Source organism: Chaetodon auriga, chromosome 8 (genome assembly GCF_051107435.1).
Source record: "Chaetodon auriga isolate fChaAug3 chromosome 8, fChaAug3.hap1, whole genome shotgun sequence".
In the NCBI taxonomy this organism is placed as follows: domain Eukaryota; kingdom Metazoa; phylum Chordata; class Actinopteri; order Chaetodontiformes; family Chaetodontidae; genus Chaetodon; species Chaetodon auriga.
The window spans coordinates 12,343,325-12,368,658 of NC_135081.1; the positions used below are offsets into that span (position 1 = coordinate 12,343,325).

The window sequence follows — 25,334 nt, forward strand, 5'->3', positions numbered from 1 at the left end:
TTTTCTTTAATTGTCTCACATGTCATTTCTAATTTTTATTTCCTCCCTCTATGTGTGTGTCTGAGCTGTAGTTGAGCAGGAAAAAGTGTAGGGAATATAATTCTTACATGTTAAAATCTGGGTTTTTATTTCACCTTACAAACAAGCCTTTTACAGATCTCAGGAGTGCCTGTGGTGCAGACACTTTGAAACTTGAAAAAAAGCGCATTTTGAGTGCTGGTTATGTGTAGAGTGCTAGAATTGATGCCATTAATTGAATGACTTCCTCCAAAAAGTCGAAAAGCAGGAACCAAAAAGCCTCATTTTGCTTGCACTGTCTAATGGCTTGAGAGGCCTCATCCTAACTTTTCAGTCTGTGTTAAATTAGCCTATTGTTGTTGTGTTTAGCTGAAGCTAAAACGCAGGGGGAAAATGGACGTTGAGGAGCACAGGGGTGATGTTGAGGGTATGTACTGAAGAATGGAAAATGCACACTAGTGGTAGCAATGTTTTTCATAACCACACCTATTACAAGTTCAAAAGTAGAATTGGGTCTTACAGCGTGCATGTCCTTACATACAAGCTTCAGAAGACACAATGCGCTTTTTCTTTTTCTACAGAACAAAAGTTATTGGAAACATATTGAGTGTTGAGACTATTCTCTAATTTATAGTTTGCCCTACTTTAAGTTTGAGTTTATTATTAAGTACTATATGTCAGGCACATGTTTACTACTTCAGTGGAGCTGAGTATTCTACCTCACACCAAATATCATTAATAAGTCAGAAACGGGGGGGGGGGGCTTCTTTATAACAAACTCTATGTTCGCATTACAGCTTGCATGCTATTAACCATGTCTACTGATCCACAAGGGGCTGGCAGGAATAGGGCCAGATGTTGGACAGAGCTGAAGGCTGGTTGTGTGTTGTGCTTTGTTCCTCTGTTTTGTCAGTCTTTGGTAGAATGACTATGGAGCCAGGCAGACAGAAAGTGTGACAAAATGCTCCAGAAAACAATAAAATCTTTTCACCTGACATTTAGATCCATACCATACAAAGCCAGCCAAATCAACTTAACCACAAAAGATTCATTTAATACTTCAGATGGAATAGCATTCACAGACATTCAAGTAAAAATCATCTTCCCTGCCATTCAATATGTATAAGATCATTCTGACTAACTTTCAATCCACTCAGTGTGTGTTTCAAACATTAATGCCTACTTGTGAGGGCTGTTAAAGGACTCCGACCTTCCTGTTTTGTATTTACTTCTGAGACTTTAAGGCCATATATCATCAGCATGCTATACAGTGCAATATGCCATTTGCACTGTAATGGTATGTCCCAAAGTCTTTGATTTTCCTGTCTAGCAGACTGACTTGGGGCCCAGAGCAAAGGGAAAGGAAGTGTGATAAACTGTCCATGGAAAACATGGGGGGCCCATGTCTGACCACTGTAGCTGGGCTTAGTAACCACAGACAAAGATGGAGGGAAGCAGATAGGGAGGCCTCCAAACTGTTCCCTGCAGGGTGTAAAAGGGCTAACCCAGCTCCGGTCTTTTGGATTTTCTACATTTGCTGAAAATATGACTTCTTTTATAGGGAGAACGGACGTCCATCAATATGAGAGAATGAGGGAAATCTTTTTAGTAGTTTTGACAAATATTAGATTGATTTCCATGTAATTCTGTTCAAACATTTATAACCAAAGTAATGTTTTTATCTTTAGTGCTAATAAGCTAATATAATTAGCAACTTATGGAAAGGCATATACAGTCAGTAACAGATACTAATGTTTAATAAAAGAAAAGAAACAAATAATGTCTGTGTGGACTGTAAAGTCAAAAAGACAAACCACATAATTGTAGATGACTTACTAGATGGTAAGTTAGGTACACCTGTTATTACTGTTAAAAGGTGGTTTCTATCACTGCTGGTCAAGCTGGACTTCTGAAGATAAAGGCTGCAAGTGAACCACAGACATATTGTGAAAGGAGGCTTAAGAGGTCATTTACTTTATAATTTAAAACACCATTGGTGTCTATGACTCAGTGCTTTTCCAAAAGCCAAAGCCAGACATGGTGGGTCGAAATAAGTCACATTACATCTCAAGTCACCACCATCATTACCACAGTAACCTGCAGCAAGCTACTCAACTCTAAGCTACTTACAGGGCTTTAGAGCACATGTGTGGAAGAAAAAGTAATTCTCTCATTCTCTTGATATCGCAGGAGGTACTCCATACAGTGCACCATTCCTACACTGCTGCAAGAGTCTCACATGACAAGTGTTTTCCCATGTTTTCACGAGTCTGTTGAGTAACCATTAAAATTCTTTATTCAACATTGCCTAGATTTTTCACAGAACAATACAATATTCATTTATAATCCATGTTGCGATGATAAAAGTGAAACGCTGTACATACAGTATGTTGTCACATGAGAGCAGTACAGTCTGGGAGTATTTCTCCACAGAGCTTTGCATATTGTATGAGAACATGTCCTTAATGTTGTCTCTGTTCCCCTGTGACCAAATTGGGATCATTACTTCTTAACAGATACAGTGCACATACAAGAATATGTTATTGTAACAGACACCAGGGCTGTCAAAGCCTTAGATGCATACATTACGCTGACCATTCTCAATTCTGCATACATGAAAAGCATTAGGCAAAAGCCATTTCCCATATAAAGAAGATCACGGACAGTATTGTGGAACTAAACGTGGACAGCAAATAAACAGCACTTTCTCATGTATCGGTGAACATAACATAATGCTTTGAGAAATATGCGCAAACTCTCCAGCAAGAGTTGTCATGAGTCTCAACATATAACACATAGAAAATGACATGAATAATAAAGCTTTTCTACCTTCTTTAAAGTCAGTGATACCCTGTGAAAAGTAACACTCGAGACTCCTTGGTGATTACATGTTCTAAAATTCTAATTAAGACTCCAAAGGCACCAGATGTTGCTCATGTGTTTAAAGTTAAATAAGTGAGTTGCAGTTGAAGGAGTTACGATAACAAGGATGACAAACAATTTGATGTTACCTTGTGAAAAAAATACACAATTTAACTGTTATTCGTATTCATAAGAGGTGAATATTCTGTGTTGTGGTGTTTTTTTCTCCATCAAGCTCATCTTTATCTTCATTCTTCTCCATTTTGTAGATCTGCAATATACACAGACATATAGAGAGCACACATACACAAAGATGAACACATGTAAATATATACACTTTACAATGTTTGACAAATACCAGTAGAGTAAAAGTAGACTTCACAGGTGAAAACTATTGTAATTTTCAGCATTTCACTGTTGATGGAGTATGTGGCGGCACTTGTGCTGATATACAATGTTGCATACAATCAGCTCCAGTGAGACATCAGTATTGCATAAGATCACCACAGATGTATTTGTATATTCATTCTATATTTTCTTTTTCATTGTAAATTTCATTGCCTCGTGTCTCACTAACATCTTTCATTTGCAGTCGGCATTAAAATATATAAAAACCAAGATGTCTTGACTGTTTCTAATACAATGTAATACATGTGAAACCTTTTGAGGCCTTAAAGACTCTCGTGGTCCCTATAGTTTGTGCTGCTCTTTACACCTCATGTAAACAAGCTGGTTGAACTAAGCAAACAACCAATCTACCGACTGCCATCTTGATCCTCCTGCGCTGTAGCTCAGGGACTGAAAGCCTTAACCAGAGGACTAAATTTGCCTGTACGAGATCCTCATCTTAAGGTATCTATCTGACGGTCATTCATGTTGCCTTCAATGTATAAATAACAATTAGTGCACATTTACTTGCTCTGCATTTGCAATAAACAAGACTTTGATCTATAGACCGGAGCTCTGAAAAAAAATATGAGATTTGCTTTTCTGGGAAACTCGACATAGGATCCATTACTCAGCATGTTGGAGAGTGTAAGTGAAACCTTGGCTCTGAATCTGAGTGTGTATGTGAAATGAAAACATAATTCACTACTGTTTAATACTATATCATTAAACAGGAACTGACATATAAATCACTAGCAGTCTATATTATCCTCAGGGGGTAGGTGTGCTGTCAGGCTGTCTGTCTCCCAGCATGTCAGTCTGGCAGACTTCACATCTGGATCACTGTTATTATGACAGTCATAACAGTTAACAGGGTATGGTATTTTAGGCACTGTTATACAATATCCAAAACTGAAAGCCAGTGTCTTGTCAGAGAGGCTGCGAGTCTATATGTACAGTATGTTTTTCAACATGAGAATACGCAGGAAGCATCTGACAACAGTGGGTTACAAATTTCTGTCTCACTTCCATGTAAAGCGTAAGCAGAACTAAACATGAACTAGACACATTTGCTGTTTGTTATAGTTTTATATGGGTTATATATGAAATTACTGCTAATGGCTGGATTAACTGGTATAAGCGAACTCAATTAGACTGGAGAAGAAAATACAGCTATATAAAAACTATCCAGCATTCAGCCTCGTCTGGAAAGGACCCGTGGCCAAATAAGCTCGTAAAAGAGGATGTATTGTGGAAGTCATCAAACCAAAATAGAGACAGATATTATGGATTTATGCTGAGAACAGCAATTAGACAAAATTACCCTCCAGACTGTATCTCTCATATGTCAGACAGTCAGACAGTCAGACAGTCCAACTGTATCAGTGTGTGTGTGTGTGTGTCATCTAGCAGTGAACATTCCAGTCATGACTCACCATGACAAATCCGAACACACACACACTGAAAACACACAGCCACAAAGGACGATTGTCTAATGTGCAAAAATTTTGTCAATAGCTTGTTTAATCTTGCACAGTTGTTAAAAATGAACATTTGTCGACAGTTCATAGCCCATCAAAAATGTAATCCTCAGCTTTTTTGAAGCTGTTGTTGTGATACAACAATGTGGCGGAGGATATTTTATTGTCCAGAATATGCGTGCGTGGTCGTCTCAGTGCAGTCCTTGTCATCATCTCCTTGCTCACGCAACACCAACAATAGCCCTTGGTTTATATTGAAAACATGAACACATGGTTCCTTACTCACATGAGTCCAAACAAGCAAAACCAAAAGCAGTTGTCAGTCAGCACAACAAGCAAGTCAGCTCATACAATGGTGATGTTAAAGTGAAGAGGAGAAGGTGTATGAGGAAGAGAAGAAGCATTGTGCCGAGAGAAAGAAGAGAAACAAATAAATAGATCAAACTGGATCCCAATCCTGCCTCATTCCCTCCCACTAACCTTCCACTCTTCAATCCTTTATCCTGCTCTTTCTTTTCCAACTCATTTTGCTACCTCACTTTCTCTCCTCGCCTGCCCCCCCCTTCCTCCCTCTTCCATTCTTTCTGTCAGTCTCTGTCTCTCCCTCTATGAGCAGACAGGCAGAGACAGGGAGACTGTTGTTGTGCTTGCAGTCTGACACTATCAGCTCATAAATCCCTGTCAACAGCTTGTATGTCTCCTCTCCTTTCGTCCCTCCCTCCCTCCCTCCCTCCCCTGGTGAAGGAGTGGAGGAACCCACTGACCTGCCAGTAAGGGTTTGACTGGCACAACCACACAGACACACATAAACACATATTTAGAGAAACACACAGAAGCATGCACACATGCTGGACATAGATAGATAGATAGATAGATAGATAGATAGATAGATAGATAGATAGATAGATAGATAGATAGAAACTCTCACTAGCCTCTCTACAGAATTGAAAAGCTATGTTTCAATGATTCACCTCCTTCTCTCTCTCTCTCTCTCTCTCTCTCTCTCTCTCTCTCTGTTTCTTCCTCCCTCTCCCTGTCTTTCTTTCCCTCAGGCAATGTTTGCCAGCAGACAGTCGTCACTGACAAGCGCTTCCTGTGGTTGGGGGTAAACACCTGGGTAATGAGGCCACGCTGCACAACAAACCAAAAAAAATAAAAAATAAAAAATACTTCACCAAGGTTCACAGCCCTCGCTCACTGCACTGCACGTGAGGGTATATACTGTAGACACACAATCAGGTCATGCAGGCACATAGGGGCGCATACACACTCATGCATCCACACACATGCACATAAATCCTGCAGAAACTCGAGCACAGACATGCATACACATAAACACACAGCCGCTCATGCACATGCTTGGCTCAGACTGCTAAACAAGCAGTGAGCCAACCCAGCCATGTCAGCCAAAAACTCAAGACGCAGACTGACTGCAGCGTTAAAGGCATGCTGTAGTGAGCTGAGGTGAGGGGGAACGAACCGAAGTCAAGCTTCTTCTATTCCTTCAGCGTCACTAATAGTTTATTCTCCAAACTTAGAAACAAATCCCACTCCAAGTGTTGTCAGTGAGAAACTCAGTTGGAACAATTTGCAGTGTCCTGACTGACTGCAGTGCAAAGTTGTGCTGTAGTGAACTGTGAGAGCGACTGCAGCGAGGCTGGAGCTGTCGGTCTGACTGCAGTGTCAGAAACACTATCTGTCACTGGAAGAGTTTTTCTCTGTTGAACTGATGAACCTTTAAAAGGGGGATCGACTGACCAGCCTCTTAGCCTTATTAACATGTCACATGAAGTAAAATTATGGTCCTAATGGTTTTGTCAAACACTGCTGTCATATCCTAACTGCAGTCTGAAGAGGAGTTCATGAGCGAAGTTGTAATATATGCACATAACTGAACAAAACTGCTCGGCTAGGCAAGCACAGACAGCATCAGATCATTCTCCAGACTCCAGATCTATTCACACTGAACTCAACGTGTCCCCTGCTTACATCTCATAGCTTGTAAATGTCATAACTTTTTAAAGTATGTTTTTTCACATTTGAAAGAGCAAAGCTTACATTTCTCTTTTCTTGTCTTTGCTCTACGCAAGGCTAATACATTCCAAATCTATATGTACTATATGTACTGGACACACTACGATGAAGCTGATATCAGTCAGTGGAACTGAGGATTTGGCAGTATATACAGTTACTCTTCTTTTATCATTTGCTTTTGTCTTCTTTTTTCTTATTCCTCTTATTTGTAGAGAACATTTTCAAGATGTAGTCATTTTCAAAGCTTAGACTCTATGCCTAAGACAACTTAGAATCATTTTGAGATAAAATAGATGGGCAATTTACCCCAAAACTACAACCACTATAGCACATTTTCATGCCACTGTCGTTCTGCACAATGTAGTGTTTTCCAAATTGATTTTGTCACAACAGAATTACATCTTTCTGCTCCGCTGCCTCAAAATATTGTGTATATATCAAAGCTTCAAGAATGTTCCGTGTCAAAAGCACAAGAGTGCAAGTGATTCACTCAAGAATCATCTTATTGTGTTATCTCTGGACAATACGGTGCAGCCGGCATCTCATGTGTCATAGGAACAACAGGGAAGCCTGTGGTGAATCATCAGCGCTGTCAGAGAGGCAAAGCTAGCAAAGCCTTTGAGCACTTTTAGTTTTGGACAAGGACGAGGAAGCAAGGCTTTTGTGTTAGTCAACTTTGGCCAAAACACTGTGAACGTTGTATGTGCTTCCGCATACACACACATAACAACATCTGACTCTGCATGTGGCTGTAAGCATGTGTGTAGGCTATGGATGTGTGTGTGTGTGTGTGTGTGTGTGTGTGTGTGTGTGCGTGCGTGCGGCCCACACGTGTCTTTATGCGCAAAGGAAATGCCTGACAGTGAAAAATGTGACCAATTCTAATTTTAATTGCCAATGAAAAAAAGGACTTGATATTTATGGGTACTGTCCAGACGAACAGAGGAGAAAGGTTTTTAGCATGAAAGCATTTTCCTTATCACAATTAAAAAGTGCTTTAACATGACTGCAACCCTTTGAAGTTAGATTAGCAGTAATATTGGAGAGATCGGCTCTGGCTTCTAACATTGGAAACTGAATGGGGGAAAGGAATTATTTAACAGAGCCAAAGGTAATGCTTCCCTTCCGTTGTCTCTTTTTTCCTTGAATTAGCCTCATGCTGTTTTTTGATAGATTTTCTTGTGTGGAACCACTAATTTTTTTCTTTCTTTTCAACATGAAATTACTTCAGATTCACATGAAAAAAATATGCTTGGAGTCCAACCTAGGGACTTGATTGAAGGGACCAGAGAAGAAAAGAAGAGAAAAACTAATTTGACAGCACAGTTTGTGATCCTTTTAAAAGCGTTTCAAGCCTGGAGTGACAGAAAAAAAAAAAAATCCCAGTTGTACATAAGGTACAGCCGCTGACGAACTGCAATCATAATGAGTCTCAAGTCCACATTAGTTCCTTGATCGGAAAGTCTGTAAAATCTGAAACCATGTAGTAACTTTGGATCTACACATACTGTACAAATACACAGTGGAAGACACATATCCACATACTCACAAACAAACAGCTGTGGACTTGTGAATTCCCATCATTACAGAAAAAAATGCCATTCAGCCAGTCCTTACATAAGGACATTCAAACCCATGGGAAGACACAGGGCTGCAACTGAGAGCTGTGTAATTAGAGAGAAAGAGAGAATGTGAGGAGACAGAAAGAGAGAGAGAGAGAGAGAGAGAGAGAGAGAGAGAGAGAGAGAGAGAGAGAGAGAGATTAACCCCAGGCACAGAAACAGGAAGACAGAGAGGGAAGGAGAGGTGACAAGGTTGAGAAAAATCCTCCCATGTTAACCTGAAAGAGAAAAGAGAGAGGAACAAGGAGGGCAAAACAGCAAACAGCAAGCAGCTGCTGAGGATTTACATGCTGTAAATTATTCATGTAATCAGCTAGGAGCACAGAGACAGAGAGATGGAGACACAGATGATATGAGAGAAAAAAAAAAAACATCAGGGCTGCAGAGAGAAGGGAAGAGATGGAAATGTGCAAAGACAGACAGGTATTGTATACAGTAATAGACAACAAAGAGAGAATGTAACACTTACCCTGACAGCCCTGTCTAGACCGGGCGATCTTCTCCTCTGACTCTCACTCTGCCACACCTGAAAGAAACAATAAGTGTGTTTATTATTCTCTGCTTACATGCACAGCTTCAGATTTCTGCCAACAGGTTATGAACAAGAACTAAACTTGTACCACAGGAAGAAGATTTATCTTCTTTGAACTGCTTGTCTGTTTAAGACATGTCAGGACTGCCAGGACTTTATTAGTCTTCTTAAAGGTGTCTTTATATGTCTGCTTGAAAAGCCCACGACTGTGATCCATAGAGTGTATCTGGCCTCTGAAACAAGGTCACTGTGCCTTTAAAAATATTTTATGGTTTTGTTTATTTATTTTTTTTAAATCCTAGGCAACAGTAATGTTCCCTTTCAGGTCAAACACACATTGTATGTGTTAGTGCTTCCTACTGTACAGTAGGTAGTGTGCATGAGCAGACTGAGTGACAACATTGACCTTAAAAACTCCACCTGCTATCACCAAACTGCTGCGGTGTCACTGTATTGCAGTTTCGGACCAAACTGTGTCACACTTTGATCACACTCCAGTGAGAATGTCAGTGAGCTACTTCCCCCTATGGGGTTAAATGTGCACCAGCCCCCAGTTTGGACTTGTAGCACACTACCTGGAACACTGTGCATAGAAAACTGGAAAGAAAAAAAGGAGTGAGCAATGAAATGCAGTGTCTGTCTCCTCTAATAAGGTAATTTTATACTGTAGTTTCATATGCTGATTACAAATATCACCGCAGGCAACATTCTGAGTATTGTCACGGGAGCTGAACTGATACAGAGTGCAAAACCCAACAGCAAACATTATGTAAAACTACAGCTCACCCCGCTTGAGTATTTGAGTTTTATATTTAGTATTTAGGTTGATTAAATGCATGGCAAATGAAGAGCCATATTTACATACATTTTATCAGACTTTCTGCAGAAATAATCCGGCCTTATTAGAATATATGTTTCACTTCTCTGCTTAAATTGATAGAAAAATGAATGAAGAGCAGCAAACTAAAGTTGCATGAATGTATGATCAGAAAAAAGCTGCATAAAAATTTAGACAATGTCTTTCCATGGAGCAAAATGCAAATTATGTCACCATTTGTCCAGCACTCCCCCCCCCCCCCGTCACCCTCCACTATAAACTATAGTATACAGGATACATCAGAAATACCACATAAAAATAAAACTAAATGACGACCTCACTGCACTCATTGCACTCTTTCTTTGCTCTCTTATACACTCTGACGCCCAGGAGCTTTTTGAGAAGATGCTGATCCACAAATTCCCATGGGTTTCGTGGAGTGGACCAGAGCCAGTGGAAATTGCAAACAAACACTGGAGCTGCTGTGTGTGATGCGAGCACAAACGACCTCAAAGCCCTCATTCTCACACATCACATCTGCGTGTGCATGTGTTTGGAAGTACGTGAAGGAAAGTGAGAGAAAAGTGGGAGAAAGTGAGAAAGAGATTGTTTGTGTGTGTGTGCGTGTGTGTGTGTGTGTGATTGCAAGGCCTAGAAGGCGTTTCAAAGGCATTACAGCATTAGATTTATGAGGGCATTCACAGTAACACTGGCAATTAAACAAAGATCCCAGCTCCTGTCAAAAGTTCATATTAGGTCTTATTGTGGTGAGAGAGTGTGGGAGGGAGAGAGAAAGTGTGTGTGTGTGTGTGTGTGTGTGTGTGTGTGTGTGTGTGTGTGTGTGTGAGTGTGAGAGAGGAGGTAGGGTGGGTGAAGAAAGAGGTGAGATTCTGGGGCAAGAGAGAAACAGAGAGACATTCAGAAAAAGAGAGAGAGAGCAGAGGAAGCAAACAGAAAACAATTTTAAAATGGGGGTAGAGAAACCTCTCATGACAGGCCAAAGGCGAGAGAGGGCACAACCAACAGCTCAAAGAGCAACCAAGAGAAGCAGTTACCAGCTCCCCCCCCCCTCGCCCTCCCCATCCCCTCCCGTCTCTCCGCCCCATAGTTTTAGTGGCTAAGCCCACACCACATTATGAGTCCCTGGGTTTTTTGTAATGGCTGGGTGTGTTCTGATCCCGCACTAAAGTCATCGGCAGTTAAGTCCCATTCCTAATTAGTGGTGGGAACCAGAATGAAAAAGGGAACAAGAAGATCGGTTGAGGAACAATTAAACATCAGTCAGGGAAAACAATATTTTCAAACAATATTTCACATCATGGTTTGTGATGGTGCCACATAAGCAACATCACATGAACTCATGACGCTGCGGATTTCAACTAATTACTGAGAATATGTGTCACGCTGCAGCTCTCTCCTCTCCCCCCTCATGTTCTGCACCACTCTGCTAGCTACAACTTCATAATATCTATTAAAATAAATCCCATTATCTGACTACATTTAAGTAGTTTTTTCCTCGTTGGGATTGTGAACGCAAGCAGGAATATTAATGGAAGGCATGAACTGAATCGTAGCTCTGTAACGATGGTGAAGCTTGCTTTCTGTAGGGATGTCTTGAGAAAAGTCATAGGATACAAATGTTAGCAATAAAAGATATGTGTGCAGAAATGTCTATTTTTAGTACTGACATTTTGGTGGATTTTATTGCTTTGCTCGCTCATAGAGCAGAATGCTGCGGTGTGCGTGAGACCTCTTCAAACAGAACGTCCCATTTAAAACACACTGTTTGATAACTAAAGAAAGATATTTATCTGAATCACTGTAACACATGGAGAGTGAGAGTTTTTAGCAGATGTGTGTGGGGAGCAAAACTTTGAAGTCCTTAAATACAATGTGTTGAAAACATGATATATAAGAGAACGATTACATGCTAACATGCAGCACATTATGTGCGTTCCATGATGCCAAATGACCCTCCTGTTGTTCAGATCACATTTAATATTTCTAGATTTTTCTTCTATGTCTCCTTTTCATTCCTGCTATTATTGCTGGCTGTCTGTAAACACCCACATTTCCCCAGCAGGGCATTAATCATAATTAATAATCTCTGTTAAGGCTAAATGGCAGACATAGAGAACCACATACACACTCAGGTGTCCCAGAGGTTGATGATAAGAATCTTAAGAACGACTGATGTGAAGGTGTCAAAAGTGAGGATTACAGGTACAATTTCAGTGGTATTGCTCAAGAAAACAACACTTTTAATGAGTAATCCTTGCCAATGAAAGCGACAGTAGATATAAGACGGAAATAGGAACACACACATTCACACAGAGGTATAATTTTAATGATGCGCAGTGATTAAGTTCTGTTCTGGTCAAAGGACATCCAGACATAAACAAATCATTCTGCTGGCTGCAGTTGACAGTTTGGCCTTCTAGACTTTCTTTTGACTAACATTACTTTCAGTATCTGTGTTGTATCTGCAAAACCCAATTTCCCCTGAGTGCTGAGAAGCTTCTCCTTCTTTATGATACAACCCATACGTGCATATTTCTTTGCCAGTTTTTTCTTCATGAGCCACTCTCTATTACTGAAAACTGCCTTTATACGTTGCAGTTTGAACTATTGACAAAAGAGACTTTAAAGCTCACTAAACTCACTTCAAGGCTGCATATGTCAACAATGACTGCTGTTTCAAGTTGCAAATGTTATGCTTTTTAGATAAGCACAATGCTGTCTGCCAGTGCAGCCCCGTGCTTTGCTATATAGCGTACGTCTCTCAGGACACATGTGCAAGAGTTCATTGCCAGAAGCAGAAAAGCTGCACATATTGTAAATCTCGCATGACACATATGATAACATTTGAGCTTGTGAAACTATTAGTTTGAAGACTCTAAGATGTGGCACGGTGATTCAGCCATCTATCATCAGTCTGCTGCATACAGACTGCGAGAGTGAGCTAATGTTTGTCTTTGTGTTAATTGATCTAAGCTGCAAGCATGCATTTGGCTTTCAAATGACTGTGAGGCAACAGAGTCAGGTTTTGATTATGGAGTGCTCTGAGTCCTGAAATAAAATTCATCCTATTGCTTGAAAAATAAACAAGTTTCTATCTAGTTTCTGCTTTCTGCCACTCTTTCATTTCCCTCACTGCTTGTCCTGCTGCCCTCTCTGTCTCATAGTTTCCTCTCTATAAAGTGATTTTTCTTGTCAACACAGTTTTTCTCAGTGTTATGTTAGAAGTCAAATACGCTGACTTGCACCAAGGCCGTGATGTCAACACAGTGGAATGCACCTCCATCTCCAGAGGGGTGGAGGGGTGAGTTAATATTTGATTGACAGGTGGTGAGTCAGGCCACTGAGTGTGGACTGTGTGCTGAAAGTCAGGAAAAAAAGAGAGATTATGACTGATTCACTGTACCTACTGAGCAATTAGAGTGAGATTAATTGCTTGGTTGTCATTTCATTGGACTGTTATTAGCCTAGGTGATTCTCTCTGGAAAGCATTTAAATGGAGTAATTGGCATAATTGTTCTGAAGACAGCAGAACTCCGGCGTTATAGCAGAACACATGTCGCTTTTCTTTTCCTCTGTGGCTTAACAGTGAACTAAATGGCAATTGACAAAATGTGAGAGAGATGAAAGACAGCAGGAAGGGACAAAGGCAAGAGGAAGAAACAACATTGTGTGTGAGTGTGTGCATGTGTGCGTATGTGTGTGTACAGTATGCGTGTGCATGTCCAAACAGCATGGAGTTGAGGTCATGGAAACTTAACTGCCTGTGTGTTTTGGCCTGTGGATTAGCCAGGACATGCCTTCACTCTGGCTGTAATGCTTCTTTATCTCTCTCTCTCTCTCTCTCTCTCTCTCTCGCTCTCTCTCTCTCTCTCACACACACACACACACACAAGGTCAGGTTTGGAAATTAGATCAGTGTTTGAATTGACCTTGTGAGACCACATCTATAAAGCAGTTAAAAAGTATACAGGATTTATAAATGATCCATCCAAGCACTAAGACGTATCACAGCATATTCTTGTAGCTCAAGCTCATTGTGAATTTATGATCTTACCAACTCATACACTTTAAATGTTGATACTGCTTTTAATATTTAAGTGTGTGGTAAATATTTGATTATTTGTGTATAATTAATGTAATACTTACTGCATTATTGTAAAAAAAAAAAAAAAAAACCTTGAGCATATATTTTTAAACCTGCCTGCTAGAACATTTACACTGTGCAACATGCATATCAGTGAAGAGGATCAGGAGGAGGCAGCCAAATAAGCTGTCATGGAGATTAGCTGACATCAGTAGCATTCAAGATTTAGATTAGAGTTTATCATTCATTAAAAAGACATCAAATTATGTGACAAAGTCATAGCAAACTACGTGTTTTTCAGAGATATAATATAAACCAATTAAGAAAAGTGTCTTTTCTCACAAAATCTCCAAGATGATCAGCCTGACAGACAAGCACAAGAGCAGTATATGTATTCACTTACATCTACTGCAGAGAGAGGAGTTTTTCTTTTGTAACTTCCAGTAAAGCAGCTTCTGTTTCCAGATTTTATTTAGACCCTGAGGATCTGAAGAAGCAGCTGGATGAGTGCACATATTTCAAACATTTTATCAAGAAAAGTGCTAAAATAAGAGGACAGACACATTTACCAACAGGTCCTTTTCACAAAAATGTCCTCTCGATTATCCTTCTTGTGTTTCTGTTCAGCTTTGCATTCAGCCCCAACGCATAGATATTTACAAGACATGGAGCTAACTGACACAGTAAAAACGCTTGAGTGAAGCAAGCATATATATTCTTTTAAGCTGAGTGTGACGTGTCTTTAATTACATGACTCTAAATGTGCCACGTTAATATAGGTTTTCCAAATTAAATTATGTGCATACATACAGTACCATATACAGTACCCTGCTTCATCTAGGCCCATCTGGAAGCATTTGAAATTATTGCAGCGAGCAGAATAAGCATACGCAGATGTTTTCTTTTAAGAGCTGTAATATTTTATCATGTAAACTGTATACAGTCTGAATGTTTTAAAGAAATTAAAACAGTAAAAACAGGTTTAAGGGACTCTAAATTGCTGAACATGTTTCCTGTCCAGTCCTATACATCCCCTCAGAAGATAAACTCCACCCACCACCTGGAACGAATTACAGTAGGTTACAGTTGGGAATATCTTTCCCTCACTGAACAGGAAATGGCTTATTTCTCCTGAGTAGACCCTGCCCCAGCTAGGGAAGTGGCTAACCACATGAAGCTAGTGTGATCCAGTCTGTTTGCACACAGTAATTTGCACAGGTGAGAGAGGATGGGCTGCTGGGATGAATACAGCAGAGCCTTGTTGAGTCCCCCACCGCTGGGGAAAGCAGGCCATTTGGAAAAGTCATGAATTCATTTCATTCATCAATCCCAGATGAAGATTTGTTCAGGATTTTAATCACATATGTTAAACAAATATTCTTAAACAGTTTTATAAATAGAGCTGAACAGAGTTGTTTCAAGGTGGGTGCGTTACTGTAACATCAGCAAAGGACAGCAATTAAACAGTGTGAAATCTTTAATTCACTCTAACTGACCTGAATACACACACTGTATGACCACATGATGCGGTACACAGCAGCTAAAACCACTGGGACACAACGCTGTCCTACGAGGGAGATGATAGAGGTGTCATGGCAGCTTCCTTCAAAGCAAAACTGTCACGGGTTTGATCGTGACCAGAGTCAACTCTTTTTTTTGGAATTTGCTTATTTTTCACATGTTTGTGTAGCTTTTAACCAGGTGTTTCAGCTTCCTGCAGTTCAAAGACATATCAGGTAAATTGGACTGGGAACTTTCCTATAGTGTGCAAGGCTCCAAATATATCTCAACTGAATAAATCAGAGTCACATTTCAGTGAAAATAATCTGTTTTTGCAAAGATGCTTTGTCTGTTGGGTTATGCATTTAAATGAGGGCTATTTCAGTCGGGTGTTAAACATCTTACATTTGCACTGGCCTGGTTTCTTTTCTTGGCTTTCCTGCGGACAAGCAGTCAAGTGTGTTCATAAGTTCTGCTGCAGAAACTGCAAGTCTTGTGATAATGTCACGGAGCTGTCGCTGGCAGGGCGAAGACACACAAAAGTGCCTGCCTGACCTCGTCACATGGGCCTTGCAGCGACACAAAAAGACAGACAAACACAAGCGCACACAGACACACACTTGGAAACACACTGACATTCCAGCTCCACATTATTCCTGCATTTACTTTGAGAGGGCAACTCTTGCTGGAAGATGTGATAAAAAGAGTTTGATGGTCTCAATGTACAGTAGCCTCATTGAAGAGGTTTCATCCTACCGACTGCGTAACAACATTTCTTTCTTCTACTGCATTTTTCAAAAGCTTGGTCAATTCACATGCATCTTTTGAGTTAGCAGTCCTTTACATCTTGTTGTAAACTCCATTATCACTTCTTTATTCCACCTCTGTGACCTCCATCCCTCATTCACTCCCTTAGCATCTGATGTTACCTTATTGCCTTATTCCGCTGTCAATCTTTCACTTTTCCTCGACTTTTCTATCCCTCCTCAAGGTTGCACAAGAAGGTTACTTTATTGACTTTCTTTTATCTTCTGCATAACAACCTTGCATCCATCCTTCCTCCTGTGGATTTGCCTCTGTTATGAGGTTATTCAGACTTGTTTACAGCTCTCCCTCCCTCACTTCCCCTCCAATCTTTCATTCATCCATCATCATCGCTGATCGTCCATCACTGATACAGCCGTTCCACCATCTTTATCATCCGTCTTTAGCGGTTGTTTATGTCCGCCTGACTTTCTGCCATGCTGCTTCCTGACCGTCCTTGCTTTGAACGAGCACCCTCGTTCGACTCTTTAGCCTGTCCTATTTAATTTAACTTCTTTCATCCCTTTCTATTCATGCATCTATCAATTCAGAGCAGACATTTTGAAGCTTGATTCCTATAAAAAAATCACCTCTTTCTCTTTCTCTCCATCCCTCCATCCAGCTCTCTCACTTTTGCGGAAAGTTAGGTCCCGTAGTTGCCGCTAAATCTTTCATCATATCCCTCCTACTCCCCATCACTCTCTGAGAAATTCCTGAAAGTTATTTGGGTTTGTTTATCTATGTTTTGCATCTTATCCTCACTCAATCCCTGCCCGTCAACTTCTCTGTCTATTCCCCTTCTTTCCATCCCTGCCTTGATCACGTGGTATAAAAGTTGTTTCATTGGCCGATCCTATGCAGCTCCCTCTTTCTAAGATCACATACAGGCAAACATTGTGGTCGATGCTGATTTCTCTCTTCAGATGAAAGGCGGCAAAAAAAATCATAAATATCTGACCACAACAAACTGGACCAGACGGTCAGCACCACCCCACATGATAAGACCGTATGAGTGTTGTGTGTGTGTGTGTGTGTATATGGGTGGGGGGGCATGAAGCGTGACGTCTGAAGGGAGACTGAGAGGCAAGCATATGCACACAAACACATATGAAGTCACACACGCACACACACACTCACAAACCTTGTCAGACGTCCATCTCAAACTTCAGAATTTATTCTTTTCTGCTTGATTTATGCAGCAATCCCCTGTCAAATCCAACTTGCACGCCTTCTTCTGACTGACCGGCTGCCCTCAGCTTCTTTTCAAAGTGTAGAATTTCATAGACCTTGAGCAAAAATGGAAGAATGGGTGAGAGGGAGAGAGAAGAAACACAGCTGAGGTAATAACCTGATTTCGCCTCAGTTGGTTTTGATTTAAGAAAGGAAGAGTGTGTCAGAAAAACAGCAGGCGCTCTCCTGTCTCGATTCCATGCCAGATTTTTGAAGAGAGAAGCGAGAGAGGTACGGAGACACGGAATGAAAGGAGAGACAAACTGAACAAAGAGAGATAGAGACAGTGAATCACACCCCATGCCAATAAAATGAAGTCAACTGACACAAAGAGACAGAGATACCATTGAGAAAATGAGCGCACTGCGGAGGGAGACAGGGGAAGGGAGATGGAGAAGGACGAGTGGGAGGGTATTACCAAAGAATGAATTTTTAATAGCACTGAGATCAGCCGTACCAGGAGCTCAAACAGAAATAAATACCTTGCCTAATTCAAACCTCTTTTTAGAAAAATGTTGCAACAGTGTGTTTATTTTTTCTCCCGGGATGATTCTTAATCAGTCAGCAAACATGACAGTGTACCTGACACCAGAGAGCAAGGGAGAGACCCTGACAACAAGACAGGCAGGGACAGAGAGGCTTATGGGTAAATTCAGCCTTGCACGCCACTCACACCACGCACACACAGCCAGCTGATTACCCCAGGTGTCTGTATTCACACATGAGGAGCATTTGAATATTAAACTCCTCCAAAAACATGTGTCAGCCCTCACCCATCTGTCTGTCACCCTGCAATGCCCTGACAATACCACGAGCACAATTAATGTAAAGCTGGGAGGATGTGCCAATTTACCCCCAATTTCCTGCTTACTGCATCAGACTTCTCTTTCAAATGTGTATTTTTTTAGCATAATATATGAGGCGTGCCATTTTCCCTGCCAAAAGCACCTCCATATTGACCAGGATGTCCCAATTTGCCGATTTTGAAGCACATCCCAATTTAGTGCTTTAAAAAATTACAATTTTAACAGCTACATTCAAATGTACATCTCGGAAAGACCGCTCTTTCGGTCCATTTTGCCGCTCGCATTGCATTTTCTTGCAATTATGTTTTGTTTCAGCATGTATGAAAAAAACCTGAAAATGGTTCCGACTCCAGCAAGGACTGGCGGTGTCCAGGTTTATCATTTGAGCGAGGTAATGGCTAGTCAGCTGTCAAGCTGCGAAATTTTCGGTCTACAGCTTCATTCTTTTTTTTTTCTTTCTACATTTTGTGTGAAGCTGAATCCACTCTGCTTTCTATCGAAGTTGCTCTTTTGCGAGCTCTCCTCTACTTGAGGATGCAGAGTGATGTGATTAAAAGTTGTGTTATGTACAGTGGGTAGACAAGAGCTTTGTTTACTATATTAAGCATTGCTAACATGAGAGCAAAGTCAGGAATACAATTACAATACCAATCCTTCATTAAAACGGGATATGTATTTTCTGATAACAGATGTCAATCAAGTGTCTAGCTTTATTTTTCCTATGTATGGCATTTCTCCCTAGTGCAGACTGTCAGGCTTCATATGGGACACTCATCACTGCCTCACACATCTGTGTAGTAATATCTTGTATGATAATAACACCAGCATGGTGTGATGCAGACAGTTTATTCAGAAAGACCAGAATAAAAAGCTGTAAGTATCTCTTTCAGTGAGCTGATGGTAGCTGCTTTCTGAGAGGCTGGTAGCTGTCAACACACAAACTACAGGTATAATACAAGAAAAAGCTAATCTTTTAACCTAAATTTTCATGCCTTATGTCTGTTTATGTTGTGCAATAATTGCAGTGGTTCAAGCTGTTATTCACAAGCGTGCCTTTGGAAGCGGTAACACAGCAGTTGGCATGTTAGGCGGTATTCATGTGATGATAAATGTCACATAGGCGCATTGATTTTATTTGCACTAATGCACATGCAGACTTAAAGTAAGGCATTATCATTGAACCAAAGCATGCCTGGGCGTGTTTTCATATATTTAGTTAATATCCATTCGTGTAAGCTTGAATTCAGCAGTGATTCTCAAAATGAGGTTGGAGTAGAGCCAAAAGCAGAATGATGCAGGTGTTTTCAGCAGTGGAATTCTAATAATTCCCAACCTCTGCATAAGACATAGAGAGGTAAAATCGTCAGCATTCACGTTACTGTCTCTTGTCTGAGACGTCCGTTGAGTTTTCAATTTTAATTTTAAGGCAAGGGATTGATTAAAATTCCAACCAGCAGTTTCAGAAAGCTATTCCAGTTTTGAAGGGCAAGTTCAACAGTGTGGTTTTAATGAGTAAAATGGATCAACAACCACTGCGGTTTTAGGGTTTGGTTCTATTCTCTTTCCCAGGGAGATGAAATCATAATGCAGCACACTGACCTTGTGCAAAATATAATTAATCCAAGTTGATTTTACAAGTACATACAATCCTACTTTTTTTCACTCCATCCTTATCCAGCTCCTCGCATACTTTCTAACATAAAGAAGCAAACGTAATCAGAACAGCTGTCAGATTTCTGGTAGGATGCAGAAAGAGAAAAAAGAGCTTGTCACAGAGAAGAGCATGACTAAAAGAAAAATACAACGTTATTCTGTAAGGCTGTCTTTGTTTACCCCTGTTTATACTTAAATCCATGGTTTTATTGTTGCCTTCAGAAATGGTAAACAGCTCTCCTTTCCACTCCCTCCCTGTATCCAGTCATCCATCCAGTCATCAAGCTTTCTTCACTCTGCTGCTTAAGTTCTTTGGGCCAATTTCACTGTGTTTTTCTGCCTGTCTGTTGGCTTCTTCTCTTCCCTTTTCTCTTTCTCGTCCCATCTTGGCCCAGTTTAGGTAGCAGATATCAAATTATGTAGGATTGGTGTGCATGTGTGTGCATGCATTTTACTACATATTGTCTCCATTACTGTCCTGACTGTATGGTTTTATTGGTTTTAACTAAAGGTGTTAACTTTGATGAGAAGCAAATTAAAGTATGATTATGCTTGTAATGGGAAGTGACAGATAATAGGTTAAAATGCTGTAAGTAGCAAATAAAAAAGTTTATTCAATAACCATTGAAGACTCTACATGGTGACGGAATGAAGCTGCAAATATGTTCATCAACAGGTTTGTATAAATGATGGGAAAATGAAAGTGAATTTCCAAGTTTTTGTTTTGTTTTTGTTACTGTTGTGTTAAGTTAATGTTGCAAATATTTTGCTGATAAAGCTCTAACTGTGAAGAAAAAACTGAAAAAAGTATAATTATGCATATTAAGCATGTTCCTGTTAACAACAACAATGGTAAATGTAACAAACATAGCAGTAGTAGCTGTAATGAAGTAGTTAAAGGCTTTGGGAATCAATACCAAGCCAAACTGGGTATTTGAGAAGCTAGTCTGCCGTATGTGTTGCCAGCTGTTGTTTGTTTACATATGAAGCAGAGAATACACGCATTATTTGGAGGTACAGTGCACATGATTTTAACAAATGTTTTTGCTTTGTTGTGTTTCAGTACAGCTCATAACATTATTAACTTAATAATTAACTAGCTGCCAACAAGTATGGTTGATCAATGACCGTTGATTATCTATAAAAATGCATGACGTGTCTGAAGCCTAAATATCCTGACCAGCACTGCCATCTTGCCCAGCTGATGCCATTTGGAGCCTGACTGTGGTGTGGAGCGTGGTCTTGAGGTCCCGCCCATATACCCGTCCACATATACTGAGTCATTAAAACCAAACTTATCAGAAAAAAATAACTATTCAGCATGCATCAGTGCTACCTAAAATGACAGAAAACATCTTCAGGAAAATTTTAATCAATATGTACTTTTTAGTTTGGCCCATCTGCAAACATGGAGGGGGTGTGGTTTATGACCAATGTATGCAGCCAGCCACCAGGCAGTGAACAAGAGGTTTTGGCTTCACTTTTGATCCGCTATCTTGTCGTCCATGTATGTATACAGTCAATGAAGGCAACATTCTCCAAGCCCTATGCTAGCAACAGTAATAAAATTACTAAAAGTAAGGGTAATAGTACTAGTTTTAATAATAATAGCACATTTCACAGTCTTCTAAAGCTTCTGTATAAATAGGACCAACATACACTGTGTGTGCATCATTGCAGTGAATACAGTAGGTGAAATTTACAGTAACGCATAATATCATGCAGAGGCAGTGGTGTTCTTTCCTGCACCTATTCTTATTATAAAGGACACTTACAATGACTCAAATTAAAAGTCCCATTAATCCGACAATGTAATCCCTCCATTGCATGGAGTGGCCTATTCAGCCTGAGTGTGGATTAGAGAACACTGAGACCCTGTGTTGGTGGTCACTGGTGTATAACACCTCATAAAGATAATATGCAGTGCGTGTGTGTGTGGTGTGTGTGTGTGTGTGTGTTTCCTGTTGTGCTGGTGGTCAGCATCGGATAGCTCAGAAAACCCTGTGTGTGTGTGTGTGTGTGTGTGTGTGTGTGTGTGTGTGTGTGTGTGCGTGTGTGTGTGTGTGTGTGTTGGGGGGTATGTTGTACATGTGGATAATGTGCTTCTTTTCTTCCTTTGTGGTTACCTGGTGAAGGGGAAAATCCCTGTGAGGTGGTCTTCTTGCAATGTGGACTACAGAGAAGGGGACCTGTAAGAGAGGAAACAGTGAATTAATTAAATAAGCCCCCTGAGTCGACACACTATTTCAAGTCAGAGGGCTCAGAAATGTGATGGATTGGAGGGTTTTAATGGACAAAGAAAAGGATGGACCAAAGATAATATGCCACCATTTACAAGTAGCCCGAACCTATCCATCCAAAGGTTTGTAAGATTGATGCACGCTGACCATAATTCATTTTATCTTTTACTGAATTAAACAGCTCATTTCACTTATTTTGTGTATTTGTTCCACACATAGTCCCACACTCATTCAGAGGCTTTATTTTGGGTCATAAGATCTTATTCATTCAAAAAACAAGCAAACAAACAACTCTAACTCACAATCAGCTTCCTTTCTTTCAAAGAAATTCAGTTGAGATTTTTTTTTGTCTATCACCCTCCTTCCTCTCCCTCTCTCTCTCTCCTGCAACTCATCATGTTAGTCACACTGTGTCCTTTATTTGTATGCACAGTATCTCAAGGTATCTGACCCTCACAGTGAAAAAGAGAGCAAATGCACCTCTTGACCCCACCAGATCTCATTGACTGATATCATTCGTTAAACACAAATTGGAACTGGTGGGCAAAAAACGCAGATGGCAAACGGGAAACTGAAACAGTAATAATAATAAACATTTATATCCCTCTGCTGCTGAATGGGAAAATCCATACTGCGCAGCCTTCATACAATCATGAAAAGATATCGGTCAGAGATGCACGGCTGCACAACTGGAGTTCGGAATGAATGCATTCATGAAGCACTGTTGTTGCATCCCAAATGGAGACAATCTTTAAAGGTGGTCCTAAACATAAAAGTGGTTTCATTTGAAATGGTGATGCATGGTGGTTTGTGTAATGTAGAGATGTACAGCACATATAAATTCATGGCTAACTTTCATAGCCATGAAAATGTGGCCCACTTGTCTATGGTGGCAAACAAGCAGATATTATGCCATTTCATCACCACCATGAACTTATTGCACAGAAAAGCTGAATGTTGATAGTTTATTACACCATCCACCAAGTCAAGTATGTGTGCAACTGACACTATGCACACTTATGAGTCTGTGGTGGTCTGGTAACGAGAGGCTCTTTGTCAGCAGATCATAACAAGGACAAAAATCTTGCTCAAGTCTTTGGTAAATGTTAAAATAAAAATATAAAAAAAGTGTATTCTCAATTCTCATTTTATTGGACTATCACACTTTGTTAGACTTTTTTTTTTTTCCTGTCAGCAACATTAACCTCGATAAGCAAAACGTAATAATTAGCCCTCACTAAAGCCCCGCTTGCCTGCTCGCTGTTGCTGCATTGCTTGTGGAGCAGCGCCGATATCTTCCCATTAGGTCAGCACTTCTTGTGAACCCTGTGTCATTTTCTACTGCAGCCATTTATTCGTTTGTGAAGGGCTGCTGGAATGTTTCTCCAGCCCACCAAAGCAAAGTATTTTCAGAAAATCTGGCTGTATTAATGCTGTATGGATGTGCCCTGGTCATGCTGTAAAAAGCACGGGTGGGCACGCACAAAGTGTCAGGTACAGTGCAGAACAAAAATTTCCTAATCCACTGACTCTTTGCTATTCATTATTTTTTCACAGGGCAGCCGTCCCAAATACATAAGGCCCCTACCCTGCTCAGCCCAGTCTGCCAAGCTCCAACTCTGGGTTTGATGTTCCTCCAACATCCAACAGGCTATGATTATTTCATTCCTTTTTTAACATAACACATCAATTATTCAACCTTTGCTAGACCAGATTTGATTTTTTTTTTTTTTTTTTTTTGTGATTTAACAAAAATGACTGTGTGTGTGCGCACGCGTGTGTGTCTGTGTGTCCACCCATCTAAGGGGAGACTGAATATAAAATGTTCCACAAAGATAATACTTCATGCCATAGATGATTGATGGGTGGTGAAGGGGTGGAGCAGAAGAAGAGAAAAAAAAATGCAAGTGCTCCGGAATAAATGATAACCTCATTAGCATATGATGGCACAGGCTCCTCTCACTCTACGATACATCTGCCTCCCATCCTCAAGGCAAACTGTCCACACAAGTGTAACTGTGACAGTGGATGGTGTGTTATTACACACTGAACAAAATCCATCACTTCCAAGTTTTGCTGTGCAGTTAAGTAATTTCATATACCTATTGGGTAGCAATAGTAAACTTTTACTCTATAAATGTGATGAAGTCCTAAAAGTTATAACTTAGTCCCCAAAGCATTTCATTGTTAAATTAATTAGCTTGCGATGCACAAGCCTCTCATTAATTCCTACCTTTACAAAAATGATTCCTTTATCCTTTGGCCTCATTTCCTCTCTCACTCCCCCTTTCTCACTCTCTCTCTCTCCCTGTCTGTCCCCTGCCATTCGTCTCCTCTCCTTACATCCTCATCTCTGCTAATGAGCCCACTTAAATCTATGCCAAAACACAAACAGCAAGAGCAGAAGAAATAAGTGCAGAGCTTACTGGAAGCTCTGTTTGTTAAAGGATTCATCATGTGAGCTGTTTTCAATAAATAATAAATGCAAACGCTGACTTTTGTCTGCAGACGAGACTTCGGGACATGAATTATGCATTGTTATTCCTGGATAGGGCAATACAGGGACAGGGTGGCAGTGTGTGTTGTGTGCGTATGAGTGTGTGTACATGAGGTAGATCCTTGGCACACACTGTGAATGCCATCTCTGAGGCTTACAATCAAGGCGCTTATGTGGACACAACTCACTATGATTACAACTGTTAAGCATTGTTTTGTGTGCGGATACATACGCAGTTCAAACCTTAAGCTCCTGGTGGCTCATTTTGACTTTGTGTTCAAAATTCACTTAAAAGGATCCCAAACTGCACCATTCAGCTGTTATTAATAGTTTATCTGATGTTAATCGAGTCCGTTGATTGGTCAGGACGCGTGAGTGTGTGTTTTCACTCATTTGTCCTGTCTGTGGGAGGTGTGTGAGGTGGCCCTTACAGCACATTTGTGTTTACAGTATTTTCCATTTGATCTCTACTCTCTCCCTTCTCTACTCTGTTTTCCTGTTGTTCGCTACCCTGTAATCATTACAACAACAAAGGAAGCTGCGTTCCCGCTAGACAGCGGTAAGGTTCCACTAGCAATGCTAAAATGTATGTGTGTGTGTGTGTGTGTGTGTGTGTGTGTGTGTTTTTCTGCTTCTCGTCTGTTGTCACCGGGGAACATGAGTGAAAAACTTGATTGAAAATCAGGAAAAAAGGGAATAATTACAAAGAGGAAAAAGGCACCCATCCACCCGCGACAGCAATCATC

At 40.4% G+C, this 25,334-nt stretch overlaps 1 protein-coding gene across 2 annotated transcripts in view; it reads right to left on the reverse strand.

The window, feature by feature from the left end:
• Positions 1–2,368: 2,368 nt before the first annotated feature.
• The window catches only part of LOC143325029 (uncharacterized), a 98,140-nt gene continuing 75,174 nt past the window's right edge, over positions 2,369–25,334 (reverse strand). For both annotated transcript variants that reach the window (XM_076737895.1, XM_076737896.1), the window contains 3 exons: positions 21,978–22,040; positions 8,874–8,930; positions 2,369–3,151 (listed from right to left, as the gene is read on the reverse strand). In XM_076737895.1, coding sequence (XP_076594010.1) covers positions 3,068–3,151; positions 8,874–8,930; positions 21,978–22,040 — 204 coding nt within the window. In that variant the 3' untranslated portion in view covers positions 2,369–3,067. The remainder of the gene's footprint in view (positions 3,152–8,873; positions 8,931–21,977; positions 22,041–25,334) is intronic.